This window comes from Bufo bufo, chromosome 4 (genome assembly GCF_905171765.1).
Source record: "Bufo bufo chromosome 4, aBufBuf1.1, whole genome shotgun sequence".
Lineage (NCBI taxonomy): Eukaryota > Metazoa > Chordata > Amphibia > Anura > Bufonidae > Bufo > Bufo bufo.
In genome coordinates, this window is record NC_053392.1 from 413,488,787 (window position 1) to 413,515,574 (window position 26,788).

Genomic DNA, 26,788 nt, shown 5'->3' on the forward strand with positions numbered 1-26,788 from the left:
CGCCTTATTCCACTCCTGCTACAGACACAACATCTTTTTCGGGGTGACGGTTGGGTTGAGGTACCAGCAACGACATTGGGGAAATGTCACTCGTGTAGACGGCTCACTACACTGGTGGATTGGGCCACGGAACCTCCTGGATACAGGAGGTTCTCGATGATCTCTTCCTGAAATTTGAGGAAGGATCCTGTTCTCCCAGCCTTACTGTAGAGAACAAAACTATTACATGCAGCCAATTGAATCAAATATACAGACACCTTCTTATACCAGCGTCTGGTGCATCGGGAAACTAAATAAGGAGCCAACATCTGGTCATTGAAGTCCACCCAGTTATAGTCGTGAACTGAGAGGGGCTTTTCAATGACACTGGTTGTCCGTTCTATTTGTATTGTTGTGTCTGCATGAATGGAGGAGAGCATGTAAACGTCACGCTTGTCTCTCCATTTCACCGCGAGCAGTTCTTCGTTACACAAGGCAGCCCTCTCCCCCCTTGTAAGACGGGTGGTAACGAGCCGTTGGGGGAAGCCCCGGCGACTAGGTATTGCCACACCAATCTGTTCTAGGAACAAATGCCTGAAGAGGGGCACACTTGTGTAAAAATTGTCCACATAAAGATGGTACCCCTTGCCAAATAAGGGTGACACCAAGTCCCAGATTGTCTTCCCACTGCTCCCCAGGTAGTCAGGGCAACCGACCGGCTCCAGGGTCTGATCTTTACCCTCATAGATCTGAAATTTGTGGGTATAGCCTGTGGCCCTTTCACAGAGCTTATACAATTTGACCCCATACCGGGCACGCTTGCTTGGGATGTATTGTTTGAAGCCAAGGCGCCTGGTAAAATGTATAAGGGACTCGTCTACGCAGATGTTTTGCTCAGGGGTATACAAATCTGCAAATTTTTTTGTTGAAGTGGTCTATGAGGGGCCAAATTTTGTGGAGCCGGTCAAAAGCTGGGTGGCATCTGGGACGAGAGGCGCTGTTGCCGCTAAAGTGCAGAAAACACAGGATGGTCTCAAATCGTGTCCTGGACATAGCAGCAGAGAACATGGGCATGTGATGAATTGGGTTCATGGACCAATATGACCGCAATTCATGCTTTTCAGGCCCAGAAAAAATATGACCGCAATTCAGGCCCAGAAAAATTTGAATTTTGGAAACTTGGACGGGTTTCCACCGAAAAGACTGGGCATAAAAGCTTTCCGGGTTGGCGGCTATAAATTGAGTGGCATACCGATTTGTTTCTGCCACGACTAAGTCCAAGAGCTCCGCAGTCAAGAACAGCTCAAAAAATCCCAGTGCCGAACCGATCTGAGCTGTCTCAACCCGAACTCCAGACTGGGCGGTGAAAGGGGGAACTATTGGTGCGGCTGAAGTTGGGGTCTGCCAATCAGAGTTTGCCAGCACCTCAGGGACTCTAGGGGCTCTACGGGCCTGTCTGTGCGGTGGCTGCGACGGGGTAACTATTGCACGTGCCACCGTACCAGCTTCAACTGCCCTACTGGTGCTCGTCACTTCACCATGTTGTACGGCAGTGCTGGTACTAGGTCCAGGATGGCCTGCGCTGCTGGTGTATGCCTCACCACGTAATCCGACAGCGCCAGCCCCACTCTGCTGCCCTTGAAGCGGATCCTGTGCAACCTGTGGTCTAGCAACACGGGGCCTGGTACACCTGGTGCTATCAGGGACCTCATCCTCCTCGTCCGAACTTTGGGTCAGACTGCCACTGCTTTCTACAGGTTCATATTCTGACCCGCTAGATTCGTCAGATGAGGGTTCCCATTCCTCATCCGACTGGGTCAGAATCCTGTAGGCCTCTTCAGAAGAATCCCCCTTGTTTGCCATTTGGTCAACTAAATTTAGGGGGTATTCCCTGAGACTACCCAAGAAAAAAAGCAAGCCTATCTTACAAATGGGAGGCTAGCGAAGTACCGGAGGCCGCTGCAATTGATAAAAAATATCAAAACTGATTTTTTTTATCGCCGCAGCGCTTGTAAAGTGATTGTGCAGTGAAAAAAAAATAATAATTTTTTGTCACTGGGGCGGGCGTGGGTGAACGCACGTGTGGGCGACCGATCAGGCCTGATCGGGCAAACACTGCGTTTTGGGTGGAGGGCGAACTAAGGTGACACTAATACTATTATAGATCTGACTGTGATCAGTTCTGATCACTTACAGATACTATAAAAGTACAAAAGCTGATTAGCGATACGCTAATCAGCTAATCAGTGACTGCAGTGCGGTGGGCTGGGCGCTAAACGATCGCTAACTACCTAACCAAGGGGCCTAAACTATCCTAAAACTTTCAGTCAATACCAGTGGGAAAAAAAAGGACAGTTTACACTGATCACTTTTTTCCCTTTCACTAGGTGATTGACAGGGGCAATCAAGGGGTTAATTGGGGTGATGGGGGGTGATCTGGGGCTAAGTGTAGTGTTTGGTGGCTACTCACTGTGATGTGTGCTCCTCTGCTGGGACCAACCGACGAAAAGGACCAGCAGAGGAGCACAGAAGCCATTTAACACCTTATATTTATAAATATAAGGTATTAGATGGCTTCTGATTCGATTTTTTGAAAATCGCCAGCCTGCCAGCGATGATCATTGGCTGGCAGGCTGGTGACGAAATTTTCCTTTAACTTTTGCCGGCCCGCAATGAGCATGCGCGGGCCGGCTCTGACCGTAATCTCGCGTCTTGTGAGATGACGCACGGATGCGTCCAGGAGGAATGAATCGACCGCCGCCAGGACGCATCCGTGCGTTAGGCGGTCGGGAAGCAGTTAAGGTCTCACAATGGAGACTATCAATTAGTGCCCCTCAATCAGGACCCTCTTGGAGACTTGAGCCAGGATGCAGGCTTTTAGGATGTCAGGTGTCTCAACTCAAGTTTAAGGTTGGCCCCTTAAATAGTCTCCTCCCATGCTCCTCCCCCCCAGCACAAAATCTCACCATACATCGATCGCCACAAACTATCCCCATTATTTGCCTCCGAGCTATGTGGATACATGGAATCTATCAATAGTTTGCCTTTTCTCTCCTTCTTAGTTAATCAAACCATAATTTGTATATCAGGGGAGAGAAAGCACCGCTCCGGAACGCACATGCGTTCCACAGAGCGGAAGTTGCGTCATCAGATATCGCCAGGGGACTGGAACTCCATCAATTGTGTGTTCCATAGAGCGGAAATTACGTCACCACCTAGCACGTTGGAGACCGGAAGTTGCGTCACCTTTATGCGTTCCAGACACCGGAAGTAGCATGTCCGCAATATCCCTTTGTGTTCCATGAATCAGAACTAAATCCTTGGGGATGAGTTGAAGCATTAAAATAGAAAGTAAGCCTAATATCAGTGCCAAGCACATACATCAATACTCGAGGGGGGTGGGAGGGCAGGGAGGGCATCAGGAGAGTGGGGTTAAAAGGCTGAATGAGTCCAGAGAATGCGTCCAACCCTGGAAGCACCTTGGTTAGAAGTATTGCCCACATAATACATCCTCATGCCATCAAGATTTTGATATTTCATCTTGGATCTATTTTGATCCGATATTAAAAAGTATGACACTAGTTTCAAATATGCAGACCTCATTTGACAGAAAATGGAGGGAGGGGGAATTGGGGATGACTCCAGAGGGAGGGGAGGGGAGAAAACGGAGGAAGGAAAGATCCTTATTGCTAGAGGAAAACTCATTTGCAAAGTATGTATAGGAATCAGGAGGATAAGAGATGTTTATTCATTAAAGAAAACAACCAAACGATAGCTGTTTGTTTAGGCCATCAGGACTAGATGTCTTTAGTCTGTAAATCCATTGACATTCTTTTTGTAGTATCCTCCTGTCCCAATCACCCTTACGTGGTGAAGGTGGAATAACCTCTATGATCTGAAATTTTAGGGAATTGGCATTCCCCTCATGGAACTCATGAATATGGTTGGCCACCAGTTTGTCCTGTCTATGTTTAATATCTCCTAGATGTTCCCCAACCCTCCTCCTTAGTTTCTTCTTCGTCTTCCCCACATAATTAAGGGGTCATTGGCATGCAATCAAGTATACCACTCCACACGTTCTACAGTTTGCAAAGTCTTTAATCTCATAAGTTCTTCCTGTCGAGACACTCCTAAAAGTTTTTGACGCAGTGATGAACGGGCAGGCCACACAACCACTGCATCTAAACATTCCCAAAGGTCTTCTTTCTAGCCATGTTCCTTCAGTCTTAGGTATTGTATATAGACTGTGTACCAAGCGGTCCCTGATGGATTTCCCCCTTCTAAAGGTAATCGTTGGTCTTGATGAAAGTATATCGGCCAGGTGCCTATCGGTTTGTAAGATACCCAGTACCTCCTGAGAACTTCAAATACTATCTCGTGGGCGTTATCATATGTCCCGATCACTCTTACTATTCTATCCTGTGGGTTTCTCTTTTGGGGCCTCAGAAATTGATTCCTTTCCATAGTTATGGAATGTTTGAAGGCTTTTTTGAGTGTCTCATCAGAGTATCCTCTCCTCAGAAATCTGTTCCTAAGATCCCTTGATTGTGTCACAAAGGTAGGTGTGTCCATACAGTTTCTTCTGACTCGAATATACTGGCCCTTTGGGATAGCTTTTTTCACCGGACTAGGGTGAAAACTATCCCAATGTAAAAGGCTGTTAGTGGCCGGGGGTTTCCTGAAGATTTCTGTACATAGAACACCCTCCCTCTTTGAAATTCTTATATCCAGGAAAGAGATTTCTTTGTTGCTGATCTCACATGTAAAGCGTAGTCCAATAGGGTTCTGAAAGGATTTGGACCTTTCTGGACCTCTATAACAACCTTGGTTTGAGACACTGACGTCAGGAGAGATGTTTCTCAGTTGGCAATAATAGACACACACACATGACTGAGAAACACTCTAACTTTATTATGCTATAGCTTGGCCTTATATAGACAGTAGAAAAGTTTGCATAACAACAGCGTTAAACCAATCATAAAAGATAAACATTGGTGCTCATACAGATACTATCGGAACATCCTTTTATGGTATGTAATACGTCACATATAAGAATGTATGCAGTTGTGCCGAATGACCCTGAATGAAACAGAACATTTGTTCTAGTTCTAGGATATTCCCAGAATCTGTCCTGAGACAGATAAGGAAACCTAACTCACAGTGGGGGGGATGTGAAACAGTGCGTGGGTGATATATTATAACAATTATGTACATGTAAGAGAAGACAAGATGGAGTCACATTTCCCTTCAATCCCCTCTTAGAACCAAATTTCTTAGATAATATGGTTCTTACCCTTGCCCTTTTCCCTGTATACCGCCAGATATTTTCTATATCCTTCATGTGAGTTGTCTTCAGGATTAGGCAGCAGAGTCTTATAAAATGACATATTTGATACTCCTTTCATTTATCAGTTTCCGTACACATGGTATGATACATGTTGCAACTAATGCTATTCCTATAATAATTATCAGGATAATGATTCCCAACTGTACAAGTGCCTGTTTCCAGGTAGTGAACCAGCCAAAATACTGATCCCAAGGGTTATCGATACCTGAGTTTCTTTTGAGCTCGATTAATAAATCCTCGAGTTTCTTCATTACCAGTGTGACCTTACCATTAGGGCCGGTGTTGTTGGGTATGAACGTGCAGCATGATGAGGGGGTCTGTGAATACCTTACAGACACCACCTCTTTCTGCAAGTATCATATCGAGTACCATGCGGTTTTGAAATGTCATAATGGAATCTGCCTGTAACTGTTCTGCTACACCCTGTAATGCATCCCTGGTGTAGTTTACAAACCTTTGTTGATTATAGTAAATATAGTTGATCCAGTCTACATTTTTGTTGATTGTTATTAGGGAATTATGGATTCAAATCCTGCTGCCACCTAACCTCTGGCCTTGAATTCATCAGGGACCCCTCTTGGGACCCCGATTGCATCAATATACATATGTTGGTCGAAGCTACCTTTTGGGAGGGCGCGACGGTTGCGTATATGTGTGTTGGTGTCTTTTTCATTTTCCGTGAAGATGTGTATGTTCATGATGGCTTTAGCAAGGGCACATTCACCTTTCCATCCCCACAGATCCAATATACATCTCCAATCGAGTATACTTGATTCTGTGTGAGGGAGGTATCTGTTTCACTGTAAGTTGCACAGTATCCTTCAGTCAAATTACCCAGGGATCTTCCTTGATCTCCCCCTCTGTGGCAGGTATAGTTACCAGGATAGATATGTATACCTGCACCAGGGCGGGGAGTTTTTATGAGGAGTGGGTATTTTTGCTTCCATTCTTCACATGCAGACTGGTTACTAGATGAATTTGAGAATAATTGCAAAAAACATTCCTCAACACTAGAGGGCAATATTAAGGGCACAGTACCTAGGTGAGGCTTAGCGGTCCCACATATATAACAATTACTTTTATTTACTGAAGCAGCGCTGTACTTCATCCATTCTAACCATAGGTTGGCATCAGAGAACCCAGTTTCTGCTGCAAGAGCCTCCTCATATGTTGGGTCAGATATTGCTCTCATATTGTTAAAAGTTAAGATACGGGGTTTGAGGGGGTTTGTTTGTTTCTGAGGGTATGTCCATTCTTATAGTGGTTGTCACATCTCGTGGAAGGATTGCACTTCATTATGCTGTATAAACAGAAGAAGTAAGTTGCAACGTGAGTACTGGAGGAATTGTACCAGAAGGTAGTGATTCCACCTTTCTGAGTTATAGCAACTTCAGCTTTGTTATCCTCCAGCAGAATCATTAGGATCGTCAGTAATCCGACAGTCCAAGTGGACCGTCTGTGCCATCTTCCAGAATTGAGGGAGTGCATCCTGGTGGAAGTCAGAGCCGTCTGCTCCTGTTAGTACCTCACTTTGTCCTTTTTCGAGGTCAGGACTGTCTGTCCCCGTTATTATCTCCTTTTGGGGTGCCTCCTTTACCAGTTTCACTCTGGTGGCATGGATCCAAGTAGGTGCTTCTTCCGTGAGTACTGCTGTGCGGGTCACGGCTACCATGGTAGTCGCTGGTCCGTAGGTGAAGTCTCCTGGGAATTTTCCTTTCTTTAATTTCTTTATCAGCACGATATCTCCCACTTGGAATGGGTGAGTTGGTTTCTCTGGAAGGCAAGGAGACTTACAAGCAACGTTTTCCTCAATTTCACTTAGGGTTTTAATCAATCTGGTTACAATGGTGTTTGGGTTGTTCCTCAAACATGTGATACACCTTCCCACATAATCTGACACTAACTGTTTAATACAAACGGAAAATACAAATGTGATAGCACTCTATATCCAGCATTCTGCCCTGCCTCCATGCTGGATGAGGCATTGGTGTACATTTTGGCTAAAGCGTAATAAGCCACTCACCACGTCAAGGTCGCCTCTAATGAGTGGTCCCTAACACTAGTTCCTACCTGTTCATGGGCCATGACAGCCACACAAAATCCAGGGAATGCAGGTCAGCATACACGCCAAGCACACTCTGCTTTTAACCCCGTCCGGTGCCATTACAGCTTTCATCGAATCCAGGGATGCAAGTACCAACATGCATGCTGAGCCCACCATATACTTCTCCTGGAGCCAAATGGCTACTGGTAGGTTCTATATAAGCAGACTCAGTTTTATACTGACTTTAAAACCAGCCTTCAGGACAGATTGACTGGTCAGGTGTGCATGACTCCAAGGAGATCGCCACGCCTCCAATATATACTACAAAGAAAAAATGTGGGGGATTGAGTCAGCACAACCTGTATGTAGGTGCACATCACTATGGCAAAATACATATACAAACGGAAAATACAAATGTGATAGCACTCTATATCCAGCATTCTGCCCTGCCTCCATGCTGGATGAGGCATTGGTGTACATTTTGGCCAAAGCGTAAAAAGCCACTCACCACGTCAAGGTCGCCTCTAATGAGTGGTCCCTAACACTAGTTCCTACCTGTTCATAGGCCATGACAGCCACACAAAATCCAGGGAATGCAGGTCAGCATACACGCCAAGCACACTCTGCTTTTAACCCCGTCCGGTGCCATTACAGCTTTCATCGAATCCAGGGATGCAAGTACCAACATGCATGCTGAGCCCACCATATACTTCTCCTGGAGCCAAATGGCTACTGGTAGGTTCTATATAAGCAGACTCAGTTTTATACTGACTTTAAAACCAGCCTCCAGGACAGATTGACTGGTCAGGTGTGCATGACTCCAAGGAGATCGCCACGCCTCCAATATATACTACAAAGAAAAAATGTGGGGGATTGAGTCAGCACAACCTGTATGTAGGTGCACATCACTATGGCAAAATACATATACAAACGGAAAATACAAATGTGATAGCACTCTATATACAGCATTCTGCCCTGCCTCCATGCTGGATGAGGCATTGGTGTACATTTTGGCCAAAGCGTAATAAGCCACTCACCACGTCAAGGTCGCCTCTAATGAGTGGTCCCTAACACTAGTTCCTACCTGCTCATGGGCCATGACAGCCACACAAAATCCAGGGAATGCAGGTCAGCATACACGCCAAGCACACTCTGCTTTTAACCCCGTCTGGTGCCATTACAGCTTTCATCGGATCCAGTGATGCAAGTACCAACATGCATGCTGAGCCAACCATATACTTCTCCTGGAGCCAAATGGCTACTGGTAGGTTCTATATAAGCAGACTCAGTTTTATACTGACTTTAAAACCAGCCTCCAGGACAGATTGACTGGTCAGGTGTGCATGACTCCAAGGAGATCGCCACGCCTCCAATATATACTACAAAGAAAAAATGTGGGGGATTGAGTCAGCACAACCTGTATGTAGGTGCACATCACTATGGCGAAATACATATACAAACGGAAAATACAAATGTGATAGCACTCTATATCCAGCATTCTGCCCTGCCTCCATGCTGGATGAGGCATTGGTGTACATTTTGGCCAAAGCGTAATTCCAGGGAATGCAGGTCAGCATACACGCCAAGCACACTCTGCTTTTAACCCCGTCTGGTGCCATTACAGCTTTCATCGGATCCAGGGATGCAAGTACCAACATGCATGCTGAGCCCACCATATACTCACCATGTCAAGGTCACCTCTAATGAGTGGTCCCTAACACTAGTTCCTACCTGTTCATGGGCCTGTTCATAAATAACATCCCTTCCTCCCTCAGACCCCTGAAACATTCAGTCCCATGTAAATAATGTCACTCCCTCCCACAGCCCCCTCCGTCATACAGTCCCATGTAATTAACATCCCTCTCTCCCACAGCCACCATCAACATACAGTCCCATGTAAATAACATCCCACCCTCCCCCAGGCCCCTGCAACATACAGTCTAGTGTTGAGCAAGCATGCTCGTCCAAACTGCTGTTCGGCTCGAGCATCGCTATGCTCAGCACATGGCTGTACTTGGCTGAGTACTGCATGTGCTTGAGCGCCATGGTCGAGTCTCCTCCCCGCACATTTTGCGGCTGCTATGCAGCCAATAAACTTGCAGGTAAGTACTGTCCTAATATAACTTAAAAATTATATATTTTTTCCATCGTTTTCAATAATTTTTCTATAGAGGGTGTCTGCAGTGACTAGAGACATCTGTCCAATACCTTCTGTGTGTCAGGGCCAGAGATTGGAGAAATATGACTGAAAATGAATTTTTCTTTTCCATCATTTTCAATAATTTTTCTATAGAGGGTGTCTGCAGTGACTAGAGACATCTGTCTAATACCTTCTGTGTGTCAGGGCCAGAGATAGGAAAAATATAAGTGAAATCTATTTTCCTTTTTCCATTCTTTTCCATACTTTTTCCATATGCTGTGCTTGCTGTGAACTGTGAATTCTGGGAAGGTGGAAAGCCGAGCGAGGACAGCAGTACAGAGGGTGAAGGATCTGCAGCACATCAACAGGCTGGAAGAGGCAGTGGGGTGGCAAAAGGGAGAAGGCGGGCCACACCAAAGAGGCCCACAACTGTTCCATGGAGCACCCCCTTGCGTAAATCTCCCTTGCCAAGGGGTATGTGTTCCGCAGTATGGAGCTTTTTGGAGGAAAGCGCAGTTACTGGGAAGGTCCACTTAACCACGGACACATTTACAAGTGCATTTGGCCAAGGGCGCTACATTTCCCTGACAGCAAACTGGGTGAACATTGTGGAGACCAGGAGCGAGTCATACCCTGGGATGGCACAAGTGCTACCGACACCGAGGATTGCGGTCCCTAATTCCATCAGGGTGTCCGCCAGCACCTACATTAATTGCTCCAACCCCCACTTCTCCTCCTTCGCCTCCACTTCCACCTCAGAATTATCTGCATGCAGCACCAGTCAGCCGTCAGCCGGTAGCTGGAAGCAGTGTAGCACTGCAGTGGGGAAGCGTCAACAGGCCGTGCTGAAGCTGATATGCTTAGGGGACAAACAGCACACCTCCATAGAGCTGTTGCAGGGGATAAGAGACCAGACTGAGCTGTGGCTCTCGCCACTCAACCTACAACCAGGCATGGTTGTGTGTGATAATAGCCGTAACTTGGTGGCGACTTTAGAGCTCAGCAAGCTCACACACATCCCATGCCTAGCCCACGTCTTAAACTTAGTGGTTCAGCGGTTTCTCAAAACCTACCCCAATTTGCCTGAGCTACTGGTGAAGGTGAGCCCCGTGTGTGCACATTTCCGCAAGTCATCAACTGCTTTCGTCAAGCTGTCAACGCTGCAGCAGTGCTTTAACTTGCCAGCTTACCAGCTGTTGTGCGACGCGAGCACGCGCTGGAACTCCACGTTCCACATGTTGGCAAGGCTTTGTGAGCAGCAGAGAGCAGTAGTGGAAGACCAGCTGCAAAATGGTCGTCGCCTTTACAGTCAGCTTCTGCTAATCAGAAGCGAGGAGTGGGCATTGATGTCTGACCTCTGTGACGTTTTAAGAAACTTTGAGGAATCAACACATATGGTGAGCTGCGATAACGCTATTATCAGCGTAACCATACCACTTCTGTGTCTTCTCAAACGCTTGCTGCTCACATGTGGAAGAGGTGGAAATGGGGGAAGAAGACATTACACAGGGTGATAGCCAGACCACCCTCCGTCCGTCTTCTCAGCACGAATTGGATGATGAAGAGGAGGAGGAGACGGTTGCCTCCGCTACAGAAAGTAGAAACCATGGAAATTTTATTCCATCAGTTCAGTGTGGGTAGGCAAAAGAGGATGAGGAGATTGAGAGTGATCCTCCTGATGACGACAGTCCTGGCGGCAGAGTCCGTACTTCTTTGGACAACCGAGGAGGGGAGACAAGGTGAACACACAGCATTTCTAATAGTCAGGGCAACACTCTCCAAGGCCTGGGACTGTTTCATGACACCCCGCCAGCACCCTCACCCTGATTCGTGGCCTACTGTCACAAGGAGGGAAAAGTTTTGGAAGATGGTGAAGGAGTACGTAGCAGACCATGTCAGCGTCCTCAGTGATCCTTCAGTGCCTCACAACTACTGAGTATCCAAGCTGGACACGTGGCACGAACTAGCGCTCTACGCCTTGGAGGTGCTGTCCTGCCCTGGCTCCAGCGTTGTGTCTGAGCGGGAATTTAGTGCTGTTCGTGGCATTATAACAGATAAGCGTATCCGCCTGTCAACTGAAAATGCTGACAGGTTGATGCTTATAAAAATGAACAAGGCCTGGATTGCCCCAGACTTCTTGACTCCACCAGAGGAAAGCGGATGAACAAAGGCACTTTAAACATTTAATGTACGCAATACACTGTATTCCTATGCACCCCTTCCACCACAAAAAAGGGTTTATGGTTAAATCTTTGTTTTCTCATCCTCCTCTTCCATCATTTTTTATTTATTTATTGCACTTATATAGCGCTACTATATTCCGCAGCGCTTTACAGACATTAGCATCCAACTGTCCCCAATGGGGCTCACAATCTAAGGTCCCTATCAGTATGTCTTTGGAGTGTGGGAGGAAACCGGAGTACCCGGAGGAAACCCACGCAAACACAGGGAGAACATACAAGCTCCATGCAGATGTTGCCCTTGGTCGGATTTGAACCTAGGACCCCAGCACTGCAAGGGACCAGTGCTAACCACTGAGCCATCGTGCTGCCCATAATATCAACATGCTTATTATGCCCTTCCATATAATTTTTTTACAGGGTCCACCTGCAGGCCCTCGCATATCATGTTTTACAGGGTCAGCTCACCTGCAGACCCTCGCATATAATGTTTTACAGGATCAGCTCAACTGCAGGCCCTCGCATATAATGTTTTACAGGGTCAACTCAACTGCAGGCCCTCGCATATAATGTATTACAGGGTCAGCTCCACTGCAGGCCCTCGCATATAATGTTTTACAGTGTCAGCTCACCGGCAGGCCCTCGCATATAATGTTTTACAGTGTCAGCTCACCTACAGGCCCTCATATATAATGTTTTACAGGGTCAGCTCATCTGCAGGCCCTCGTATATAATGTTTTACAGGGTCAGCTCATCTGCAGGCCCTCACCTACAATATTTTACAGGGTCAGCTCAAAGTCTTGCCTGTTGGTACTCTGGCACACATGGCTGACTTCATGTCAGGCTGCCTTTCCCACGACCCACGCGTTATACGCATTTTAGACAACACGGATTACTGATTGTTCACCCTTCTCGACCCCAGCTACAAAGAGAACTTCTCATCTCTCATACCTCTGGTGGAGAGGACAAGCAAAACAGTGCTAAACCAGAAGGTCCTTGTTGAAAGATGTTGCTCCAAAGTTGATAGGGCAGACATCCAAATGGATCGTCGCCGTTACGGGGAGGTGCGATCACCTAGAAGTTATCTAGAGTCAACAAAGCGGCAGCAGGCCCTCACCTACAAGTCCAGTCTCAGTAGACAAGAGTCAGGTCAACACAATCCTCATCATGATGGCACACTCGGTGAACATTGTGGAGGCCGTGAGCAAGTTGGCTGCTGGCATCAGACTTGCCCTCCAATAGATCATTGTTAACGGAAAGTGTACTCATTCCAATAACAGGGACGCTTATGAGTGCTGTATTGTTATTTATCGTCACTACCTCCCCGAGTCGGGAATGGGTAATTGCCGCGCACCTGATGCCTTCCTTGGTTGCTTGTGCTTTAATAACTTGACCCACCCTCTCTGGGGGGTTCACAATTAGGGAAAAAAGGGGGCAAGGCAACAACAGCCAATCAGATTTCACCCACGGAACTCCCTTGGATGTGGTAGCCATTTCTCAGGCTCCCTCTCCGGCATCGAACCCTGATTGCCCGTTACCCGTGATCACCATGGTAGGCGCAGAAAAGAACATCGAAAGTTGATAGGGCAGACATCCGAATGGATCGTCGCCCTCATGTGGACGTGCAGTCGCCCAGAGGTAATCTAGAGTCACCAATGCGGCAGCAGGCCCTCGCCCATAATGTTTTAGATGGTCAGATCAGCAGGCCCTTGCTCCAAATGTTTTTGAGGGTCACTAGCAGGCCATCAATCATAATTTTTCAAGGGTGTGTATGATGCCCTCCTTTATGTGTAACAAAGGGGGTTTTGGAGTGCCGGTTCCTTGTAATTTTTGGCAGCCCTTTCACTTAGTGCATAGGCTTTATGAGTGTAGGAGTCCCACTAACAGAAATATTGTACCACAATGTGAATGAGGCCCTCAATTATGTGATATACAGGTTGTATCGGAGTACCTCTTCCTTGTCATTTTTAGCAGCACTTGCACTTTATATACAAGCAAATATACAGGAAAGAGTGTTTCTTAGCAATTTTTCCTCTAAAATTGATTTTTTTTTTTTCGGTTTTGTGCGCATTATTGTCAGTCTGTAAAAGTGGTGTACTACTCGGACAACATGGTTCCCAGCAACAACCTGGGAGTCCAAGATGCATCCAGACATCCTCCCATGCTGTTCCCGAACCAGTTCAGTGGTGTTTCCATAAATTTCTGACCTTTTCCTATGAACCAGGCACCCTCTTCTCTTCAGAGCAGGGGGTGCCTGGTTTAATGCTCGGGTTCTCCCATTGACTTCTATTATACTTGGGTGCTCGGTAGAGCACACGAGCATCCCAATGTGTTCGACCAGAGCACCAGAGCACTGGTGCTCGATCATCACTAATACAGTCCCATATAAATAACATCACTTCCTCCTACAGCCACCATCAACATACAGTCCCATGTAAATAACATGACCCCCTCCCCAGCCACCTCCAACACAGTTCCATGTAAATAACATCCCTCCCTTCAGCCCTAACATACAGTCCCAGTTAAATAACCACAAATCCCAGCATTGCTGTGCCTCTCCCTTCACTAACCTCACCTCCTGTAGCAGACATTGCTACAGCTTCTTTCCCCCAAGACTTCTCCTCTTCACTGCCGTTCTCCCCTGCACTGGTCACATGATGGTGACATCATGGCAGGTCCTTTTTAACTACTGCCTGTTTTACTTGTCAGATGATCTGTGATGTCACCACTGATCCTTCAGATCTTCCACTGCATTAGATTCAATTGTATTGCCGACCTAAGGATGGCAATACATTTGTATCTAGCTGTCAGGCAGAACATTCGGAGCCTGGGACAAAACATTACATCAGGGGCCCAGGCCCCGAATGTTTTGACCTAGCAACACCCCTGCCCCTTCCTGACTCATTCTATACACAGTGGAGTGCACACTGAGCAAGCGGTTACAAAGCTGCACTCGCTTGATCAGAGGCAGGTGTCTACTCTGGCAGGCAGTTACTGATGACAGCCAAGTCCTGGGCCCCTGCTGTACCACTGCCATCATTATGTCCGTGGGTACAGCTAGGGCCCCAGGTACCAGCTGTCAACTGACTGCCAGGCTAGGCACCTGCCTCTGATCAAGCAAGTGCAGATTTGCAACCACTTGATCAGTGTGCAGTATTGATTCAGGAAGGAGTTAATGTTCATGGGGGGAAATAAAGCCAATCCCCATTTTCTAGCACACAGACACACACGTAACTTCGAGTGTGTGTGTCTGATAGAAAAGGGGGATTGAATCTATTGAGTTTCTCCCCACCCCCATGAACATTATTCATTAACCCCCTCCTGACATATATTTACTGGCAATTTTAAGGAGTGTATACATCAATCTGCTCAGCTTCTGCTCAAAAACTTGCAGCTTGCAGATTAAACTGCACTTTGTGGTTGACAGGTCCTCTTTAATACTATACAGCCATGCAATGTTATGCTGTGACACATTTGGCACATGCTTATACTGCCTAGTGTAAGTTTATCCAGTTTTCTACAAATGACACTTTATTACACACTTGTTGTGACATGTATTATATACTTACATATGTTATTATTGTTATTATTATTATTATTATTATTATTATTATTATTATTACTATAATTTATCACTCAGTTAATGTTATTTTCTCCTCTTTTTGTATAAGGGACAACTTGAAAACAGATTTCTTCCAGTTGCCACCACAAGCCTTGATCTCTGTTAAATGTTCTACATTTTGCTTGGACAGTAAATGTGTTATAATGGGTGATGCAGCCCATGCTGTTGTGCCTTTCTATGGACAAGGAATGAATGCTGTAAGTTTTATCGCTATAGCAAAATAATATATTAAGCATTATATGCTATTTTATAACTTATCATCTATTTTTTTATAACATTATAAGCTATTTTATAACTATTTAACAATAGAAAAAAAATTGATGGAAGTCATAGGCTGGAAGCCACTGACTAGATTGTTCCTCATAGCCTTTGGTATATGTTCTAACTAGAGCAGCAGCCAAAGGTTGTAGACCACTGACTAAATAGCTCTTCTTAGCCTTTGGCATATGGTCCAGTAGAGCAGCGGCTGAGAAGCCACAGATTGGAGACTGCTGACTAAATCATTCCTCTTAGCCTTCAGCAAATGGTCTCAGTAGTGCATTAAAAAACCCAAATTTTATTTACATTTCATTCAAATTTGGTTTTCTATCAACTGTAGTTATCTTCATAGTGAACCCTTGATTTCTAATAAGTGTTAGACTGGGTATCCCTGGTCCAACCAGAGAATATGATCCTTTGGGCCTAACCTCCAGCTATGCAGAACATGTTATACATCCACTTTTTATTATGCTGTCATCATTGTCCACATACTGTAGGTCATTTCATTATCAAGGTTTATTAACCTTAATAATAAAATGACCTACAGTATGTGGACAATGATGACAGCATAATAAAAAGTGGATGTATACATAAGAATTGTGAATCCAAAAAAGGCAGTAGCCGAGGCTCACCTGGTCCCAGGTTGCAATGGAGGCACGGACATTCGCCAGGAATTCAGCGATGGTAGAAGTATGAATAAAGGAGGGAATCCAGCTCCCAAACAACGTGTAGATGCTTTATTGAAAAGTGCTAAAATCCAGACATGTACATCAGGTCTACGCGTTTCAGATCACAAAATACAGATCCTTACTCATGACAACAAAGCAATGTGAGAAACTGGCCTTAAATAAGGGGCAGGTCTAACATGTCAGGTGGACATAATCAGAAACAGCTCCACCTCTGAGACATAAAAAACACACATGTGCTAAAAGAAAAAGACTTCAAGAAACAATGTATCAGGATCAATAGTGCAGGATGAGATCATGCCTGCCGTTGAGACCTATAGGTATAAAGGTAATGCCAAAGGAAAGACCGGCACTTCACTCTTGTTCAAAGTAGTGTTGAGTTTATTCTTGCATAAAGGAGACAAGGCACAAAGCGACACGTGTTTCGGCTCGAACCCGAGCCTTTTTCAAGCGTGATATAGATAGACAAGAAACACATTTAAAAAGTGCGCCCTCCCCGACATCAAAACTTGCTGACGTCACATCACCATGGAAACATATGTATACAAACATCAACGCAACAATTGTAAACATTGTAGCAACAAAATCATAGTGCTAGTGGACATCTTGAAGCTTTATATAGATGCTCAATATCAAAAATAAATGGGCTGAAAGGAAAAGAAATAAAGAGGTAAGCCTGCAGCATGAGATGCATAAAACAACATCCACTAATATCAAATAATTACCCTGAGAATTAAATCTCATACAGGTTACACAAGGGTTAAGGATCTCCAATCTTGTCATTTTTTCTGCGACTAGATTTATTTTTGATATTGAGCATCTATATAAAGCTTCAAGATGTCCACTAACACTATGATTTTGTTGCTACAATGTTTCCAATTGTTGCGTTGATGTTTGTATACATATGTTTCCATGGTGATGTGACGTCAGCAAGTTTTGATGTCGGGGAGGGCGCACTTTTTAAATGTGTTTCTTGTCTATGTATATCACGCTTGAAAAGGGCTCGGGTTCGAGCCGAAACACGTGTCGCTTTGTGCCTTGTCTCCTTTATGCAAGAATAAACTCAACACTACTTTGAACAAGAGTGAAGTGCCGGTCTTTCCTTTGGCATTTTAAGTGGGTTTTCCTACCCTGGACGCGAGCACCACGTTTTTAGAGAGGAGTGCTGACTGTTTGAACTTTTGCTGTATCTAGGTACAAAGGTATTCATGGTAAAAATCCGATAAGATTCTCGATTTAAAAGAACTCTCCTGTGGTCACCTCCACGCTTAGGATATTTAACTCGTTCAATCCCTTGCACAACGAGACCACTTGTATCACCTGCATGACAAGCCGCATAATGTGAACTGACTGCAGAAACATTTCTGGTCAGCGCATGAGGAATGTCTGAAATATGCCTGCAAATACGTGTTTTAAGGCTATTGGAAGTAAATCCTATATATTGTAAGCGGCATGTAGTGCAGGTGATACAGTACACCACAAAGTTGGTATTGCAGTTAATGTACTGTTTAAGTGAAAAAAATATTGGGTTGGACGCAGAAGTGACAGTTTGGCCCGCTTGCAAGTGATTGCAACAAGTGCAGATGCGGTGCCCGCATTTAAAATTTCCTTTGAAGCGTAGCCAGTTCTGTTGCTTTTGGGGGTCATCCAAAAACAGACTAGGACTGACACGTTAGCCCAAAGTGGGAGCTCGGCGGGCAATGCATTTGACACTGGGACTAAGAACATCAGACCACTGTCCATCCATGCGTAGCACGGACAGATGTTTTCTAATGATCTGACAGATTTTGCTGTATTCAACACTGTAAATTGTAATAAAAACTGGAGCCCTGTTCCTAGAGCCTTCACTGTTTGAGTTCAGTTGACTGCTGGTCTTGTTTTTTGGAAAAACTAATTCTGCCCGTGATTTGAACTTAACTTGTGCCCCGGCCTGTAACAGACTGCTATTGCTGTATCCACGTCAACTAGGCGGTCAGCAACTGGACTAAACTCTTCCTGGAAACTCGCATCACTGGAACAGTTCCGTCTGAGGTGTATGAATTCGCCTCTAGGAATATTGCGGACAACGTGAGTGGGATGACATGAAGATGCAAAGAGAGTGCCGTTTGCTGCAGTCTCCTTGCAGTAAGTACATGTAGCTATAGTGGAATCAATAGCGTTGCCCTTCAGAGTTAAATCCAGAAATGAAATGGACGTACAATTATAGTTGGTGGTAAATTTCAGATTAAGTGTGTTATTGTTCAGGAACTCCTCAAACAGTGGTATGGCAGTATGGTCACCTGACCAAATGAATGGTAAATTGTCGATATAACAACCATACCACTGTAATGAGGGTGCCCATACATTCTTGTCTGAAAAAAGATAGCAATGTTCCCACGACGCCATGTGGATGTTGGCCATGGAGGGCGAGAATTAAGCCCCCATGGAAACACCCGTGCGTTGTAGAAAGAAGTGGTGGTTAAACATGAACACATTATGTTTAAACAGAAAATGGACAACATCACATATGAAATCTTGAAATTCCATGCTGAAATCAGCATAAGTGTTCAAGAACCATCGCAAAGAGGAGATGGCTGAGGCGTGGGGAATGACAGTATACAAGGATGTAACATTCGTAGTAATCCAGACATATTCAGGCCTCCAAGAAAATGTATAAAAAGACTGAAGAACAGTTCTGGTGTCTAAAATGAAACCCGGAATAGTCTGGACAAGCGGTTGTAGCAAGCTGTCAATCCACGCAGACAGCCGCTCCGTGAAGGATCCAATTCTGTCCACAATGGGCCGCATGGATGGAGGGAAGCCCGCCTTGTGGATCTAGGGTAAAGAGTGGAATATTGGAATAATAGGATGTAAAACATATATGAAATCTGCTTGTCTTTGATCCATAAAACCACCCTTAACTCCCAAGGACAACAGGGAAATCAAGTCACTTTGAAACTGGGGGGTGGGGTCATGTGACATCTCCAGATATGTGTCCGAATCACCTAACATTAAAAGATTTGGAGACGCGTATATGGAGCGGTCCATGACCACTATTCTCTGATTCAGCCGCAGATACCGCACCCATAGTGAATCGTTCACATCTCATGTTATCGCAGAGGGAATCACCTGCCCTGGCAAGCCAGCAAAAAACGCCGAGCAGGGCGTAGACATAAGAAAAGACGGGCGTTATCCCTCGTGACAGAGAAAAACGTAAATAATTCTGAAGTGATCAACATTTCTTCTAAAATACTCTCTCAAGCACAGATTGCAGTTTTATCTAAAGGATTATCCTTTTCACCAACATGCCACTTTGATATCTACAAAACCATACTGGATGTTAATAAATTGGCTCGGGACCTCACCTTGAAGAAACATTTTGCCCACACAGACGTGGAAGAATCTGCTCCCGCCAGTTCCGTTTCTGTTCCTATTTCTCCTGTGATGACGATCTCCAATGACATGCCATTGTCCTTCCAGGAACTTGCTCACATTTCTCATCTTCAACAATGTTGTGATGTCTCTAATTCTTTGCCTATTCATGATTTTTCTCATAATTTTGTCACTCACAACTGTGATTTCTATCCCTTACAGTCCCGCTCTCTGGCTCATGACCACTTTCAGGAATCAGTGGAGCGAGACTTATTTGTACTGAGGGATACATGTCAGGCAGTGGCTGGGTTCCATTCCAATTGTAATTTAACCACTGCGGAAAGAACGGCTCTAAAAGAGCTTGAGAACATGAAGGATGTTATTATTAAACAGGCGGATAAATGGGGGTTGGTGGTGGTCATGGACCGCTCCATATATGCGTCCCAAAATCTTCTAATGTTAGGAGATTCGGACACATATCTGGAGATGTCACATGACCCCACCCCCCAGTTTCAAAGTGACTTGCTTTCCCTGTTGTCCTTGGGAGTTAAGAGTGGTTTTATGGATCAAAGACAAGCTGATTTCATATATATTTTACATCCTATTATTCCAATATTCCACTCTTTACCCAAAATCCACAAGGCGGGCTTCCCCCCATCCATGCGGCCCATTGTGGCCAGAATTAGATCCTTCAGGGAGCGGCTGTCTGTGTGGGTTGACAGCTTGCTACAACCGCTGGTCCAGACTATTCCGGGTTTCATTTTAGACACCAGAACTGTTCTTCAGTCTTTTTATAAATGTTCTTGGAGGCCTGAATATGTCTGGATTACTGCGGATGTTACATCCTTGTATACTGTCATTCCCCATGCCTCAGCCATCTCCTCTTTGCGATGGTTCTTGAACACTTATGCTGATTTCAGCATGGAATTGTCACGACTGCTATCCCAGCAGCAGTCGTGTTGCACCAGACGGAGGGGAAGGGGGACCCTATTCTACGGATGGGAATAGTATGGCCACCCCTGACTAACCCTAAGCTGGCACCTGTCTGCCCTGATACCCTAGACGGGGTGTGAACCCGTGCGGCGAGCAGGATGCCTAAACCCTCAGTCACCCTAACAAGCCTAGAGTGGGGAAAGGCCGATGGGAGCACTAGTCACCATCACTCATGTCTAGGAGAACAGCAGGGGAAGACAGCAACAAACAAACTATAGCAGAGATAGACTTATCCAGTCACGAGCAGAGAAGGCGATCCCAATCACGACAGTCCACGCCGGACAAGAGCTCCACAGCAACACCATCAAACGATCTCCTTCAAAGGTCAGAATAGAACTGGAAGTAAGGACTATATCTGGCAATGACTGCAAGTGAAAGTGAAACTAATATAGTAGCTGGGAGTGGCAGACAGGACTCACCTGAGGAGGATGCCTACAAACTCCCAGTCAGGACAAAAAGGTTCACAAGGCAAAACCCAGATGACATACCCTGAACCACGGAGCAAACTCACAAGCTATTGCGAGTAGCAAGTCGCTGCGACCTTCTCCTCCCAGACCTGTCTGGATCAGTCACAGTCGTGACAGGAATTTCAAGATTTCATATGTGATGTCGTCCATTTTCTGTTTAAACATAATGTGTTCATGTTTAACCACCGCTTCTTCCTACAACGCACGGGTGTTTCCATGGGGGCTAAATTCTCGCCCTCCATGGCCAACATACACATGGCGTCGTGGGAACATTGCTATCTTTTTTCAGACAAGAATGTATGGGCACCCTCATTACAGTGGTATGGTCGTTATATCGACAATTTACCGTTCATTTGGTCAGGTGACCATACTGCCATACCACTGTTTAAGTGTGTTATTTTTCAGGAACTCCTCAATCTGAAATTTACCACCAACTATAATTGTACGTCCATTCATTTCTCGATTAAACTCTGATGGGCAACGCTATTGATTCCACTATAGCTACATGTACTTACTGCAAGGAGACTGCAGGAAACAGCACTCTCTTTGCAAAAATCTTACTCCAGTCATAACTTGAAAATACAACTCAATAGAGATTATTGAGGTACGCCATTTTAACGGTCAGGAGGTGACGGTGCCACACATACCAAAATCCAACCACTTATGTTAAATCCTGGCTCAGGAAATCAGTTCTTCTGATTGGGGTCATGTGGACACCCCGGGTTTGGTACCCCTGTGACCTCAATACTGAGAGCTGAAAAATGAGCCCACAATTATCGGGCGGGCATTCTCCTGTGTAGAGTTATGGGCAGAAATCCATTTTAGACCAGATTTCAGCATGACTGACCGGTCATAAAAGTCACAGCCAACCCATATGTCACGCCCTAAAGGTGGGTTTACAGACTGCCTGGACCAATTCTTATAAATTGGACAGAGCAGATTGTACAGTGTTCCCCATTTTGAGGCCAATCTGATTGAATGAGGATTGTCTTTCTGTCTTCCCTCAGGACCTGATAGCTGCAAGTCTCTGTGTGAGTAAAGTAGGCGTCAGTTTTCTTTCATCCTTTTATTTTAATAACTGTTCTGTGTATATTTGTATGCTTCTGTTTTTACATCTTTCAACTTTTTATTAAAACCAATTGTAGTGGCCTCACGGACTAAGCGTGGGCACTACACGAGGGTCAATTGGGGTGTGCGTGACTTCTCTTCACCAGGGACAGGAGTGTCATTTCCAATTGTGCATATTTTATGTAAATTGTAAAGTATTGTTTTTCATATGTAATGTTTTTCCCTGTATTATGTAGTATCAGGCCTAGTCTCTGTAGTTAGTCATCCTAGACGCTAGAGGGAGCTAGTGTAGCCCTGGTATAAGTATTCAGGCCCAGACAGGAGAGAGTTGAGTTGGAGTTGGAGTTCAAGGTCAGGAGTCTGCTGAGACAAGTTAGAAGGCAAGCCAGAGCCTTCTCCTGACATGCAGCTGAACAGCTCAGGCTGTTAGTTGCAACCAGGGGGCTAGTAGAGGGATCCTAGCCTACCTGAGGATAAAGAGAGCCTAGGTTAGCTCTGAAGACGCCCCAGTAGCAGGATAGCACCTCCTGGGAGAAAGCCAGCAGTCAGCCTCCAGTCAATTCAAGTCAGCACCAGGTCAGATAAGTACCCTGATGGACAGAGGTTATATAGAATACAGCAAGTGCCGATATTGGAGAAAGGAACGATATACCAAGGATAAAAGCCAGCATTTAGGCATCCGGGCCTTGGCATCCAGCCAGCTAAAATAGCTGAAGGGGATAGAGCAGTGTTGCACTGTAAAGCAATCATTTTTATGTTCCTCCAAGTATCTTGCCTGTTTATTTCCTGCCGCCATCTGACGTCTACCTGTTTGTAAAGTATTGTCTGAGGAACTGCATTACAACCATTTATCAACTGAACTGTATGTATAAAGTTTGCACCGTGAACTTCAAGTAAAAAGATATTTGGTTTATCTACTGATTCCTCCATTATTCCATCTGTCATTATACGGCGTGCCACCGTTCAATTGGCACTGGCGTCACGAACCTTAAAGGGACCTTGCCCCAGGCACATAAAACACCTGCAACATCCAGGGCACCTCATCCAACACCAGGCCTGGTCCCTAAATACAGAGTGTGCCCCAGAGGACTTTTGTGCCAGCCTCTCCTTCACTGCTGTATGCCTGCCCAGGGTTCCCATATATAACTGTGAGTGACCCTCGCTTGCCATTGACCGTGACCTCACAATCGCATCACCCTGCAGGTCTGGCGTACCGCACAATTATTTAACCTAGCACGGGCAATATATTTTAAGGCAATTAGAGTTCCTAATTTTCAGCTAACTGTTTGCTTTAAAATGAGAATCTCTGAAGTTTAGAAGTTGTTAGAAGGAACCGGCAACAATCTGATCTCCCGTGCAATCTGGTAGATTGAGTGATCAAATTCGATAGTGTGTGTAGTGTCAGTACTTGTCCCGATTGACCGCTGCTACCGGATCCCAGTCTGATCAGGTACTGCAACCTGGGGAATCGGGCAAGATCCTGACAGATTGGTGGCAGCAGGTGGGATTTAATTTTAAAGCATTAGTACCGGGTTTAAGCAATTAAACCTTCCACTAACAGCTGGCAGTACGGTGCCAGGGTACAGATGAGCTGACCGTGCTGAGGTTATTTATTTTGGTTTTGAAGCAGAATATATACATACAGGACAGTTTCCCCTACCCCCTCTTGTTTTTCTTTTCTATCTTTTATTTGGGAGAAGTGCAGCATCATGTCCACTTTATACCAGAGGATGAGGACGGAAGCGCTAGTCAATCTCAGTCAGCTCAGAGGGATTGACAAAGGACTTCCTTGTACGTGCGCTGCAGGCGGATGATCAAGGGAGGACAGGCATGACAACCCAGCCAGATGGCAGTCCTCCCCAGCTGGTCTGTGAAATAAACCCAAAGCCTGCCTCTCCTGCCGGTGAGAACTCTGAGCAGAGTTCCACCTCAGAAGGACTGCCCTCATCCATACAGGCTGCGCTCGCCTGCCTAGGTGACTCGGATGCCGAACTTCATTTGCAACTCATCCTAGAGTACCAGAAAGCCGCCGAGCGCCAAGCGGAGAGGGAAGACGCAGAGTGCCAAGCTGAGCGCCAACTGAAGCTGGAGTTAGCGCGGCTTGACCGGGGCATTGCATCATCATCCCCCACAGAAACCAGAGAGGTACGTCAACCAATGCCATCTTTTGACAAGTTCCCCGTGATGGATGAGAGGTCAGGGGTTGATGGATTCTTCGGGAGCTTTGAAAAGGTGTGTCGCCAGTATCAGCTCCCCGACACCCAGTGGGCAAAATATCTCACTCCTGGCCTGAGAGGGAAGGCACTGGATGTTTTTGCTGACCTGCCTATGGACTGTGATGGGGACTATGCTAAAATCAAAGCAGCCATAATCAAAAGCTACAACCTCACCCCTGACATGTACCAGAAACGGTTCAGGACTCTGCAGCTTGGCCCCACTGACAGCTACACTAATGTCCTGGGTGGCCTGAGATCTGCCTTTAACCAGTGGGTCAAGGGCCTGGACATTACCACCTTTGAGGGTCTTGCTGACCTCACCATCCAGGACCAGCTACTTCACATCTGCCCCCCTGAGGTCAAGCAATTTGTCCTAACACGACAGCCCAAAACAGCAGAGGAAACCGCCGAGCTTGCTGACCTGTATGTGACAAGCAGGGTGTCCGACCACCGCAAGCCGAGTCCTAGTTGGAAGAGCCCCAAGTCCAGCTTTCCTCCCCTGCCCGCCGCCAACCGAATGCCCGCTGGGGCAAACACCCACCCCTCTGGCGGGAAACCCGCAACCACAGATGTCCGACGCTACTATGTGTGCAACAAGACCGGCCATATCAGCCTCACCTGCCCAGATAAGAAGAAATCCGGGCCGCTAGGGAAACCCTCCAGTTCACCCCCTGCCGTGTATTGTGTGGCCACCCAGCCAAATCCCCATGCTGATAACCTGCAACCTGTTAAAATCAGAAAAAAGGTTACAGTGGGGCTGCGGGATACCGGTGCACAGCTGACCCTTGTGCGTCCCGAGCTGGTGGACCCCCAAGACATCCTTCCTGGAAAGACTATGACGGTCACAGGGATTGGGGGAGTCAGCCCTACTGTCCCCTTGGCTTGTGTGTACCTAGACTGGGGTGCAGGGTGCGGCCTGAGAGAAGTGGGGTTGTCAGACTCCATCCCTGCTAACGTGCTGCTGGGCACTGACTTGGGCCGCATGACTTCCCAGTATGAACCTGCTTCTACCCCCACCGACCCTGCCTCACCCCCTCTGCCAGTGGCCCAGGGACCCTTGGAAGAGGACTTTGGGCAAGGATTGGGGGTGAACCGTTGTGTTTTGCCTAACCATGTTTTTTCCACAGAGGGGAACGCCGGACAGACACCTGTCTGTCCCCCACCGGCTTCCCAGATGAATGATGATGGTGATATACTTGAGTTAAAAGGTACCATTGACCGGGGTGCCCCTGTACCCTCCATAGCAGTTGTGACTCGACAGAAGAGTGCCCAGAATGCTGCTGAGGAGGATACGGGGAACTTGATTGCCCAGGGGGAGCATCTGGGGATACCGCTCCCCCACCTCCTCTCCCTGAAATTACCTGGGTGGTGCAGAAGGCACCCGCCACAAACTTGGAGTTCGAGGAGGCCCTTGCTACAGATGCCACTTTGGAAGATTTAAGGGCCTCTGCTGCCAGGCCCCCTGGAGAGTCTTACAAGGTAAAAGTTTATTGGGAACAGGGGAAACTATTTAGAGAGTCGGTTTTCCCTGACCCCAGCCAATCACAGGTTGCTGAGAGGGTGTTGATTGTACCCCAAAGGTACCGGGTCAGCTACTCAGAGTAGCTCATGAAGTCCCCTGGTCTGGGCATTTGGGGGTACGGAAAACTAAAGCCAGGCTCTCCTGCCGGTTCTATTGGCCTAACATGGGAACGGACATTGCCAACTATTGTCATTCCTGTGTTACTTGCCAACGAGTCGGAAAACATGGGGATGTAAGTAAGGCTCCGCTGATCCCTCTGCCCATCATTGATGAGCCCTTCCAGAGGGTGGCAGTGGATATCATTGGACCCTTGGCCAATTAGAGTTCCAAATTTTCAGCTACCGGTTTGCTTTAAAATGTGAATCTCTGAAGTTTAGTAGTTGTTAGAAGGAACCGGCAACAATCTGATCTCCCGTGCAATCTGGTAGATTGTAGGCAGCAGAGTGATCAAATTCGATAGTGTGTGTAGTGTCAGTACTTGTACCGATTGACCACTGATACCGGATCCCGGTCTGATCAGGTACTGCGACCTGGGGAATCGGGCAAGATCCTGACACAGTCAACTGAACTCAAACAGTGAAGGCTCTAGGAACGGGGCTCCAGTTTTTATTACAAATTACAGTGTTGAATACAGCAAAATCTGTCAGATTATTAGAAAACATCTGTCCGTGCTACACATGGATGGACAGAGGTCTGATGTTCTTAGTCCCAGTGTCAAATGCATTGCCCGCCGAGCCCCCACTTTGGGCCAACGTGTCAGTCCTAGTCTGTTTTTGGATGACCCCCAAAAGCAACAGAACTGGCTACGCTTCAAAGGAAATTTTAAATGCGGGCACCGCATCTGCACTTGTTGTAATCACTTGCAAGCGGGCCAAACTGTCACTTCTGCGTCCAATCAAATATTTTTTTCACTTA

At 46.2% G+C, this 26,788-nt stretch overlaps 1 protein-coding gene across 1 annotated transcript in view; it reads left to right on the forward strand.

The window, feature by feature from the left end:
• Positions 1–26,788, forward strand: part of KMO (kynurenine 3-monooxygenase) — a 1,955,166-nt gene that overhangs the window by 1,142,734 nt on the left and 785,644 nt on the right. The window contains exon 10 of the mRNA XM_040429299.1: positions 15,362–15,509. Coding sequence (XP_040285233.1) covers positions 15,362–15,509 — 148 coding nt within the window. The remainder of the gene's footprint in view (positions 1–15,361; positions 15,510–26,788) is intronic.